This window comes from Salvelinus fontinalis, unplaced genomic scaffold (assembly GCF_029448725.1).
Source record: "Salvelinus fontinalis isolate EN_2023a unplaced genomic scaffold, ASM2944872v1 scaffold_0757, whole genome shotgun sequence".
Taxonomy (NCBI): Eukaryota; Metazoa; Chordata; class Actinopteri; order Salmoniformes; family Salmonidae; genus Salvelinus; species Salvelinus fontinalis.
In genome coordinates this window covers 80,967-93,263 of record NW_026600966.1, presented here as the reverse complement: position 1 = coordinate 93,263, position 12,297 = coordinate 80,967, and the positions used below count along the sequence as shown (strand labels likewise).

The window sequence follows — 12,297 nt, the reverse complement described above, 5'->3', positions numbered from 1 at the left end:
AAATGACAACCCGTCAATCTTTGAATAAGAAAGCTGAGCAGAGCAGCATCAAGACTGAGATTGAACAGCCGGAGTGGTCCACTGTGGATCAAGTGGCATCCGGTTCCAGCAGCTTCATTAGGGAGCTTATATTAGAAGAAGTCCTGATGAAGCTTGTCAAGAAAATATGCCGTGTGCCAAAAAGGACCAACAAGCGTCAGCGCATCCAGATCAGTGATCTGGTGACTGAGCTGATCCGATTGTTCGATGATGAGGTGGCCAAATATCTGATTGAGGAAATGGGAAGCCAGCAAAAAAGTTTCAATTCTAAGATGACATCGAAGCTGGCAGATGCCATCTACATTGACCTTGGGAAGGTCAAGCCTTTGAAACGCTCCTTGAAAATTGACGATTTATTTGAGGATCAGGAGATGCTTTCCATTGTCTCTGACATTGTTTCCCACAAGCTACTGGCCATCTTGAAACCCTCAGTGCCCAACCCATATGACCACGAGACCTCAGACCTTGAAGATTCATGCAGTGATGATGTGGAGGATGCGGAATCTGAGGGGGTGCATTATGCCACCGGCAGAAAGGTAAGACAAGCTCAGATTACTCTTGAATGGTCATTGGTTGTGCTTTTTGATATCGGCACCAGTAAGTATAGTTGTATAATTATAGGAATATGTAAAGGAAGTGAAATTGATGTTTAATTGTGCATCTTTGAATTCTGATCACAGTCCAAGATGAGCATTGTCCTTAAAGACACTACAGAACAGCCAGAGATGTACATTGCTGTGGATTCTCCACCTATGAGTGAGTGTTCCTGGGGGGAAATGTTCTTATGGGACAATTATGTATAAAGAAGTAATAAATGATTGTTTTATCAGACAATTGTCCATCTGAAATTCTTACATATTTTCATCTTCTTGCCAGTTAAATTATCCAAGATGAGGAAAGGCATCCGGGGCTTCTTCTGGGGAGTCCAGAAGGCCTGGAAACGCTTGGTCACCTGCAAGTCCTCTGGGTCCTCTGATGGGTAGCCTGGATGACGTGCAGCCCATGTCAGTTGCTTTTGCCAGGCTACATCTGAGGAGAACACCACAACTGGCCTCAATACAACATTTTTATTTTTGTTGTTCATTTCTGTTTTCATTTTGAGTCCCCTAATGCTGCTCTATTTGAACCAGGCTGTCAGTGGACTAGCTTACCATTAGTTTATACTCCTTAAGGAAGATCCACTATAGGCTACTCAACACCAAAATTCCATCTGGGTCTTTTGATCCCTTATTAGCTCCCACTCCTGTAACTAGGAATGTGAGCTTCTAAATGTCATTCAGACATCTACAGCTTCTCCTGTGATCAGGAAGATAAGCTAAGAAGCCCAACCAATTTAGATGTGATGCCATCTCCCTATTGTAATCATTGATCCACGTCCATTGCAGCCTCTAAATTTGATGTAGATATTTAGCCTAAATTAAAGAATTACAAGGAGGGTAGGCCGACAGCAGCTTCTACTCTTCCGATTAGGAAAGTGGTGCTAAACTTTTTGGGCTTTGAGGAACTATGTATTTTATTTTTCAATCACTTACATACTTTTTAATGGATGTTTTAATAAACCATTTGTATTGCAGATTTTGATTAATATTGTATCTTTCATAATTGTTCATTTTAATTTAGGTATTCATTTGATGACATGGGACTAAAGCGTAGTTTATACCCTACATACGTACACAAGAAATAACTACAAGCAGCTACACAAAAACCACTCTACACAAGAACGCAGGATCAGCATTTTGTGAAGCGTTCTTGTGTTGCACTGTCAGTCGTCTTCTTGAATGACAGTGGACCAAGGCGCAGCGTATGCAAAATACATCTTCTTTATTTGAGAAAGAAGACAAACGAAACAAACACTATACACAAACTAACCAAAACAACAAACGACCGTGAAGCTACAAACGTTAGTGCACAAACAAGCAACAAACGTTCAACATACTGACATAGACAATTACCCACAAATGCATGATGCCTATGGCTGTCTTAAATATGGCTCCCAATCAGAGACAAATGAAAGACATCTGTCTCTGATTGAGAACCACTCAGGCAACCATAGACTTACCTAGAAACATACACTCCACCATAGACACAGCTAGACTTCTATACTAAACATAAACCCAACTACTCTAATAAACCCCCTAAACCTTACAACCACCCTAGACACTACAAAAACCACATACATTCCCCATGTCACACCCTGACCTAACTAAAATAATTAAGAAAACAACGAATACTAAGGCCAGGGCGTGACATGCACACGAAGGGTATGAACTAGGCTTAGTCATTTTATGACTTCTATAAGGGTATATAATGGTATCCATAGTGCAGTATTAAGATATTCATTATGGAGCTTTATATTATAGTAGAAATAGTGTAAATGAGTAAAAGTGAATTGATGTATGTCAACTTGATGGCGATATTTGCTTGCTCAACAAAAGCTATATTGGTGTTAGAAGGTCTGAAGTTGCATGACATTCACATATTTATTTAATTGGCACGGCCCTGAAAGAGGTAGAAAAGGCCTCAAGATGGCAACAAATATATTCTATCAGAAAATCGAATCAATGTATTTATCCCATGCGCTGAGTAGAACAGGTGAAATGCGTACTTACATCTTCCTCTAACTCTGCCTTGGCAGAGAAGGGCTTGATGAATCATATACAGTATATTGAATTCAGAGTTTCTAGTGTGAAATACAACATTGCTGTCTGCCAAATTAATTAGCAGTATTAAAGCAGTGTAATATACACTGGGTGTACAAAACATGAGTGCTCTTCCCATGACATAGATGGACCAGGTGAATCCAGGTGAAAGCTATGATCCCTTATTGATTTCACAGTGTAGATGAAGAGGAGGAGACAGGTTAGTGAAGGATTTTTAAGCCTTGAGACTATTGAGACATGGATTGTGTATGTGTGCCATTCAGAGGGTGAATGGGGAAGACAAAGTATTGAAGTGCCTTTGAATGGGGTATGGTAGTATGTGCCAGGCACACCGATTTGAGTTTGTCAAGAACTGCAACGCTGCTGGGTTTTTGACGCTCAACATTGTCCCGTGTGTATCAAGATTGGTCCTCCAACCAAAGGACATCCAGCCAGCTGGGGGTTGGCTCCTCTCTTGGGATAACATTTTCCATACTAAAAGCATGTATCTTCTTTAAAAGCACAGCCATGAGTGTATTTCTCCTGTGCGAGGATGAAGTGGACCGACAAATGCCTTCAAACACCATTTGGAATTTGAGAGTGACCCTGAGTTTTGACTGCGGGTCACTACATACACTCGCCAGCAGCAGTAAACCAAAGAGTGTAAAAGCAATGTATATTCAGTATTCACTCCCTTCATACATAGAGGAAGCACAGTGATGCTAAAGGGATGGGATCTGACCTTGACCCAGCGGCATATCTGTAAAGTATGAGCAGGGTAAGGAGGTTTTCCTGACCACATGAACTGACCAGGGAAAACTCCTGACCCTGGACAAGGTCTTATTTTAGAGCAAAGAGGTGTTAGGCACTGTGTTGTCTGGTACAGAGAACATGAGTAAACTATAACAACAACATATTTTTTTAACACTCCATTTTGCCCTGGTGTTGATCTCTACTCCTGGGTCTTGAAGGTGGCAAGGACACACTCAAGAACACCCACATCAAACCACACCCCCAAGCCAACTCACGTTTGGCTTCTGTCATGGCCGCTTGAGGAGCAATCCAATAAAAACCAGGCCAATTCAGCGGGTGCAGTTATGGACATATGCCATCTATGGCAAAAAGAGGCCTCTTAAAATGGACAAACTTAAACAAAGATGCTATATGTAATTGTATATGGTGGCTGGCGATTGATTGTGAGATAGTGGTCTTTGCACCACGCTTGACCAGCTCCACCTCCTTCTGCAACCCCTTTACTTTCCATCAAAGCCCAGGGATCCTCTTCAAATGTATGTGCATGTGGAGTTGTGCTACGTCCTCATAACGCTTCTTAGTCGTAGTCTATGACCTACCCTCTAAGTAACCTGTAGTTAACCTGAGGTCACCCTCCCCGGTTCTGTCCCTCTCCATGTCTCCTGCAGGGCCTGCTCACAGCCAACCACCCAGAGCTAATATCTGCCATCCTACCCGACTTCCAAAGGAATATGAAGGAATATGTAGAATGTGACTTGCAGGACATTTTGCCACATTCAACCTAAAAATCTCCACCCACAGACCAATTAGGCACTGGAAAGATTGTGAGTTGTAAGACACACATTTCTGCTCTTTAGAATCAACAACTAGATACCGTAAATGGTCACACATCAAGTTTCCATCCAACCCCTTTTACTGCGAGTAAAGTGCATGGTGGATAAAAAATAGGCCTGATGGAAACAGAAAATTTGTTGGTCAACTTTCCAAATGTCGTGAATAGTGAACACTACAAAACTATGAAAAAACACATATAGAATCATGTAGTATCCAAAAAAGTGTTAAACAATTCAAAATAGATTTGAGATTTGAGATTCTTCAAAGTAACCACCCTTTGCCTTGATGACAGCTTTGCACACTCTTGGCATTCTCTCAACCAGCTTCACCTGGAATGCTTGCAGGGTGAACAAGGCTTTAGTGACAGCTCTTTCACAGACTCTGCTTCACAACCAGACAACTAACCATTCCACTACTGGAGAATCCTAGCATCATCCAGTTAGTCAATGGGCCTGGAATGAACTGTTGTAGTTGGACACTGATCACCACACAGCCCTGAATACCCTGCCAGTCATACAGGAAGGATACTGCTCCAGAATGACCAGTTAGCTGTGCAACTTGGGCAGGCCCCAGAACAACAACCATCAATGGCTACTTTGTCTCCTCACACTGTTAGGACACACTAATGTTCCGATCACCTTAAAAACTTTGAATCAGAGCTGTACAAATCAAATCAAATTGTATTAGTCACATGCGCCGAATACAACAGGTGTAGGTAGACCTTACAGTGAAATGCTTACTTACGAGTCCCTAACCAACAATGCAGTTAAAAAAATACAGATAAGAATAAGAGATCAAAGTAACAAGTAATTAAAGAGCAGCAGTGAAATAACAATAGCGAGACTGTAGCAGGTTGAGAGCTTCAACCAGGGGGGGGGGGGGGGCACTGAAAATTGTCTGGGAAGCCATTTGACTAGATGTTCAGGAGTCTTATAGGGGGTAGAAGTTGTGTAGAAGCCTCTTGGACCTAGACTTGGTGCTCCGTTACCGCTTGCCGTGCGGTAGCAGAGAGAACGGTTTATGACTAGGGTGGCTGGAGTTTTAGACAATTTTTAGGGCCTTCCTCTGACACCGCGTGGTATAGAGGTCCTGGATGGCAGGAAGTTTGGCCCCAGGGATGTACTGGGTTGTACGCACTACCTCTGTAGTGCCTTGCGGTCGGAGGCCAAGCAGTTGCCATACCAGGCAGTGATGCAACCAGTCAGGATGCTCTCCATGGTGCAGCTGTAGAACCTTTTGAGGATCTGAGGACCCATGCCAAATCTTTTCAGTCTCCTGAGGGGGAGAAGGCATTGTCATGCCCTCTTCATGACTGTCTTGCTTGGACCATGTAAGTTTTTTGGTGATGTGGACACCAAGGAACTTGAAGCTCTCAACCTGCTCCACTGCAGCCCCGTCGATGAGAATGGGGGCGTGCTCGGTCCTCTTTTTCCTGTAGTCCACAATCATCTCCTTTGTCTTGATCACATAAATATATTATTCATTTTAGGTCTTTCCCTGTGCTGAAAATCAAGTATAGTTTGGTGGCAAGGGCAGTGTCCTGACTTTTTGGGAGCAGTTATCAGTTGTGTACATTGCATATGTCTTAGTAAAACACCCTTGATGTTTATTATGATGTTATGGGGGAGGGGTGGGAATGCAACAATATTGTATATTGTTTGGGGGAAAAATATGGGGTCAATTTCACGCATTAAGTGTTGAATTCAAAATAAAATAAATTGTAAACATCAGAAATAAAGTTCAAAATGTGAAGAATGAGAGAAGGGATGGATTTTGAGAGAATCTGTCAGGTTTTGGCCAGGACTGTTCTGGTTTTGGTCACTAGATGTCCCCATTGCACCTTTTTTGAACCTTTTGTTTTTTCCTTGCTCTAATTATTGTTTGCACCTGTATGTCGTTCCCTTGTTAGTATTTAAACCCTGTGTGTTCCTCAGTTCTTTGCTCAGTGTTTGTATGTTAGCACCCAGTCCAGCCCAAGCCTTGTTATGAACATATATTTTCTCTTGTTGGATTTTCCAGAGGTTCTCTGGCTTTGTTCTTGTGTTTCTTGGATTAGTCTTTTGAGGTTTGTTTTTTCCCTTGCTGTTCTTACCACTTTGTGGATTTTCTTTGTATTTTGGAAGATATCCATTTTTTGCCTTTTGGCTTTATTTTGGACATTGTGGATATATATTCTTTGCCTGAAGATCTTGTTCTTTTATTAAACCACCATCTTTAGTACTGCTGTGTCTGCCTCATCTTCTGGGTTCTGCTGATTATTAGTGACTGTTTCTCGCACCGGGCCCTGACAGAATTGTTTGTAGATTTGTAAACAAAAGGAGCAAAACTAATTTAAAAGCAGAACAAATCATTTGAAAACGAATTTATAAATAGTCTTTCATTTTAACTCTTCAAACAACCATCCCTATTGAATCCATTTCGCTCTTGCCTGCAGTTATTACCTTTGGTTAGATGACTTGGATTTCACGGACAGTTTTTTTCCGATTGCGAGTTTTGGTGGTTTTATTTTGTCCTACTCAGTTGTGTAAATTTATGATTTCATGTCTATAGACTGTTTAGTGAGGAGCTAAACCGGAAATTGCTTCTGCTACATCTTTCATGTACCATCCCTGAGATGACTAATACAATAAATGATTGACAGTCATTTTCAGTGATCTATATAACCGGTCTAGTTTACTGATCATATTGGAGCTCCCTGCTATGTGTTGCTCCTGATGTTTTAGTCTAACATCTGTAACTAGATGCTTAAAAACCTGTAGAATGAGAGTAGTTACTCAATATTTTTCTGTTTCTCAAGGCTCAAACTTGTATGGGTCCATTCGGAGAAACCACTCCCACCATCACCGACCAAAGTTGCAGCCATTGTGTCCTTTCCAAGTAGCCTATATTTTTTGTATTTAATTACTTGTAAACTTCATACTTTTTATTAGTTCCAATAGGCCTCCAGTGTTGTTTGCTTGAACAGTCACTGAGGCTGTATTTAACGTTAAACAATAGTTATTTCAGATGCAGCAGTTTTAGATACTTAGCTAACTAGCATTGATAGCTAAGCACCAAAGATACAGGCTGAGAGTCTAGGATTCCTGTACATTTTTCCTGTAAATGTCGTTCTTCTAACAGGCTTAATGTTACATCAGAATTTCTGAACCAAAAGGAGCAACATCACAATACTTTCTTGAATGCTTCTGAATCAAACCAAGAAGACCAAGGCGGGGTTTGAGAAGTGGAAAATTCTTGCATTGGTTGTTAATTTTGTCAATCTAAAGGCACAACCCGAATTCGAGCCAATAATAAGTAGTTGAACATGTTACTCCACAACCTTGTGAAAATGACATGTCAAAAAAAAAAAAAACTTTATCGAAGGAGCCTTTTGATTTGACAGCCTGCGATTTGAACGGATGATATCTGCATGTGTGATTTCCACCGTGAAGCATGGAGGAGGAGGTGTGATGGTGTGGGTGTGCTTTGCTTTGCTTTATTTAGAGTTCAAGGCACACTTAACCAGCATGGCTACCACCGCATTCTGCAGCGATACACCAGCGATACGCCAGCCCATCTGGTTTGTGTTTAGTGGGAGTGTCATTTGTTTTTCAACAGGACAATGACCTAACCCACCTCCAGGCTGTGTAAGGGTTATTTGACCAAGATGAGTGATGGAGTGATGCACCAGATGACCTGGCCTCCACAATCACCTGATCTCAACCCAATTGAGATGGTTTGAGATTAATTGGACCGAGTGAAGGAAAAGCAGCCAACAATTGCTCACCATATGTGGGAACTCTTTCAAGACTGTTGGAAAAGCATTCCAGGTGAAGCTGGCTGATAGAATGCCAAGAGTGTGCAAAGCTGTTATCAAGGCAAAGGCTGGCTACTTTGAAGAATCTCAAATATTTTGATTTGTTTAACACTTTTTTGGTTACTACATGAATCCATATGTGTTTCATAGTTTTGATGTCTTCACTATTTTACAATGTAGAACATAGTAAAAATAAAGAAAAACCCTTGAATGAGTGGGTGCATCCAAACTTCTGACTGGTACTGTATAGTTTACACCAAAGGGTAAAATCTATATATTTTCAGCAAAATAGTGCGTCTCAGCGTCTGTGGTCTATGATTTATGCTTAATGATGTGGACTGTAAATTACACCATAATGGGGGTAGACCTGGGCTCACAGAAATAAGAATGAATAGAATGGGCTTGGAACTCTAACCCTGGAAATTGACTGGTAAACTCATGGGTACACTGCCAACGGCTGCCTGGTATTGTGACGCAATAATTTCAATTGTATTTTGGAATTTGTCTTCATTCTTATTTCTAAGCCAGTTTAATATTCAGTAGCATTCAAGCTTTGGCAACCTCAGATGGAGTACGATGTTTTACCGGCTCATTTTGGAGACCAACGTAGGCTAGACCTGTAGCATGGACAGCGACGAGGCCCGAAAAGTAAGTTCATTTCTATCGCTATAGGCCTAGCCTTGAAATGATTGACTGTAGACAATTTTTGTATTGATTACACTGAAACATGTATGGAAAAGGGTGCATGTCTGAGGTTATGTGTAAATCCCCTGTCGCCAGCATCGAGTCTATAGTTCAAATGGATCGATTTGGCTTAGATCATTGTGTCTTAGGAATTGCCATTTAATCAGACCCGTATGGCCGAGGTCGCTCACGCACACCCGGCGTCAGGAAAGATTTATTAAGGGGGCAGTCGAAATCGATGAGGGGGCACATTTTTGGGGGGTTCTTGCATTGGAATTATATTGAATTCTGCTTATATCACAAACATAAAGTTCAAATTCTGAGACACAGCGATCATTGAGTGCATTTGAAGTGACCACTCAGCGATCATTGAGTGCATTTGAAGTGACAGGTAGTATTGGTGCAAAATCTGTAGTATTTCCGCTGCGTATCAGCACAATGGACAGTGCCCTACACACTAAAGCAAGGCTGTTTGGTAATGAATATAGGCTACAAGATAGATAGGGTAATTCACTTATTACAAACAGCCTATGTGAATGCAGCTGTACACACAGATGTTTTACCAAAATAATACAAACTAAATGCTTAAAGTAGCCTAGTAGCCTAGTTATTCATGCATGCAAACAAAAATAGGCTACTGAATAGCAGTTTGGCTTAGAATAGCCTACTGACACAACTGTGAATGCAACGAATGAACGTGAACAGAACAAAACAGTGGTACCAAGTAGTATGACTAGTAAACAAAATGTCAGATTGATAAAGATATGACACAATCTAGAGTATATTTAGGCTAGTTACATTAACAGTAAACAAATGCAGCAAAGAAAAGGCAAATAACCAAAACATAGTCTACAGCCTGCTACAGTGAGATGCAGCCATGCACAGCTGTCTTGCCCAAAAAATAGGCCTTTACAGGCCCGCTTCAAACATGGAAAGTCATGCTGCTCATGGGTTCAGCAACACGTTATGATATGGCACAATACACTTCTGTGGATCAAATTAGACCCACATAATCAATTAAGCAATGCCAGCCTACCATAAATACATTTCCAATATGTACTATTCCATTTACAACCGCGAAACCAATAGGCTACCAAGAAAACCATAATAGAATGTATCTACTGTATTTCTATGATTAAACATACCAATATGTACAGTGCTTTCAGAAAGTATTCACACCCCTTGACTTTTTCCACATTTTGTTGTGTTACAGCCTGAATATAACATTTATTAAATTGAGTTTTTGTGTTACTGATCTACACACAATAGCCCATAATGTAAAAGTGGAATTTCGTTTTTTAGACATTTTTACAAATTAATAAAATATTAAAGGCTGAAATGTCTTGAGTCAAAAAGTATTCAACCCCTTTGTTATGGCAAGCATTGGCTGACTGCAACAAAAATTCAGCCCTGGCTTTTTAGCAACACATCATTCCCAAGTGCTAATCACTATTACATATTAAGGAATTGGCATTACATTTGTGTGTCTCTTTCTCTGATTTCTTCCTACCGCCAGTGCACTTACCGCCACTGAGCCGTCTCTGCTAGGCCAAGCATCCTTTCTCACAGCTCTGGTACCAGAAGACCAGGGGACCACACTGCCTATACTGATCCCAGCAACATCTTAGTTGTGAATGAATAAACAAATGTATTAGATAAAGAAGAAAAAATACTGAATAAATGCCTAATAGGTTACCATTGGCTCATAATACCTTATAAAAGACTAACTATTTATTTAGCTAATTAGTGCCTGGCTATCATCAAATCAAAATATATCAAAATACACATTCCCAGAATACAGGACGTAAATGTTGCAGCAAAATGCTTACTCACAGGCTCTCCTCAACAGTGCAACACACACACACATACACAGACATAAATACCAACAAGTAATATAAACATATTTTAAAAAGGAGGAAGGGTAGTAGGAATATATACACAATATACTATGAATATACTATGAATACTACAGAATATGCTGGGATGGAAAGGTAAAGAAAGAAGATACCTAGTCAGTTGCACAACTGAATGCATTCAACTGAAATGTGTCTCCTGCATTTAACTCAACCCCTCTGAATCAGAGAGGTGCAGTGGGGTGTTCGTAGTGAGGACGACTGGCTACTATTTGGAACTTTGTGAGTTGAGCTTTCTGGTGCCCAGAAACGCTGAGGCATCACCCAAGTGGGTGCTACCCAGAGTGGAAGAGAAATCCAGTGGCTATAAGACTCAGGCTGGTTCCCAGACTTTCTCTCTACAAGATCATCAACAAACTCCATCACCATCATCTACCATTCTCTGACCAGCTCTCTCCGCTCAAGCCATGAACGGACCCTCCATCTTCGGAGGATGCAGCTTTCAAAGACATGGCCTCTATTTCTTGACCTGTCCTGATATATTGCTTGTTTCTTTTTTGCTGTTGAAGCGCTTTGAGATTAAATGAAAAGCGCTATAGAAATGTTATTATTTTTATTATTATTAATACTATTACTACTAGTATTACTATCATTATTACTATCATTATAATTATTACTATTGATATTATTATTACTAGTATTATTATTATGACCATTGTGACTATTTTTACTGTTGTTATTATTACTAGTATTATGATTATTATTAACATTATTATTGTTATGATTATTATTACTATTATTATGAGTATTACTATTGTTGCTGTTGATATTATTATTACTATTATTATTACAGTTATTACTATTGTTAATATTTTATTACTATTATTATGAGCAATACTATTATTACTGTTGTTATTATTACTGCTATTGGTATTATTACTACTATTACTATTAATAGTACTAGTATTACTATTTTTATTACTATTATTACTACGGTTATGATTGCTATTGTTATTAGTATTAGTACTATTGTTATTACTATTATTACTTCTGTTATGATTACTGTTATTACTATTTTTAGTAGTGCTACTATTATTATTATTATTATTATTACTACTATTATTATTATTACTACTATTATTACAACAAGTATTATTATTATTACTATTATTACTACTGTTATGATTACTGTTATTACTATTTTTAGTAGTACTACTATTATTATTATTACTATCATTACTACTATTATTATTATTACTACTATTATTACAACAAGTATTATTATTATTACTATTATTACTATTAAGGACTCTGCATGGTCAATCCGAATTCTGCGTTAGCCGCAGAAGTCAGAGCATTCATGCTTCTTGCGCTTCGCGGATGTCAGGGATCCCACCGGAACTTTCATTAGGCACACCAGTCCCCTATTCCCACTGATTAGGACTTGTATAAGTGTGCCCTTTGGTTTCCATTGGACTGTTGAAAATTGTTACAATGTCCGTTGGTATGTGTGAGTACCTGTGCTGTGTGTTTTCGGCTTTCGTGCCCTTGTGGATTGCGCAGATGATTACGGGTCTCGTCCCGTGTGTTAATCATTGTGCGCGTGTGTAATTTATTCGAGGTACTCCTCACTCTTTTGTTTGGGTTTCAACACTGTGTTTTTGTTGAGTGTTTGTTTGGTCTTTGTCCCTGTGCCTTT

At 39.7% G+C, this 12,297-nt stretch overlaps 1 protein-coding gene across 1 annotated transcript; it reads left to right on the top strand.

Moving 5' to 3' along the window:
* The first annotated feature begins 6 nt into the window (after positions 1–6).
* LOC129847199 (uncharacterized) lies at positions 7–6,485 on the top strand. Its single transcript, XM_055915020.1, has 3 exons — positions 7–575; positions 720–795; positions 916–6,485. The coding sequence occupies exons 1-3, from the start codon at positions 147–149 to the stop codon at positions 1,020–1,022; spliced, it is 612 nt and encodes a 203-aa protein (XP_055770995.1). The 5' UTR covers positions 7–146; the 3' UTR covers positions 1,023–6,485.
* The last annotated feature ends 5,812 nt before the right edge of the window (positions 6,486–12,297 follow it).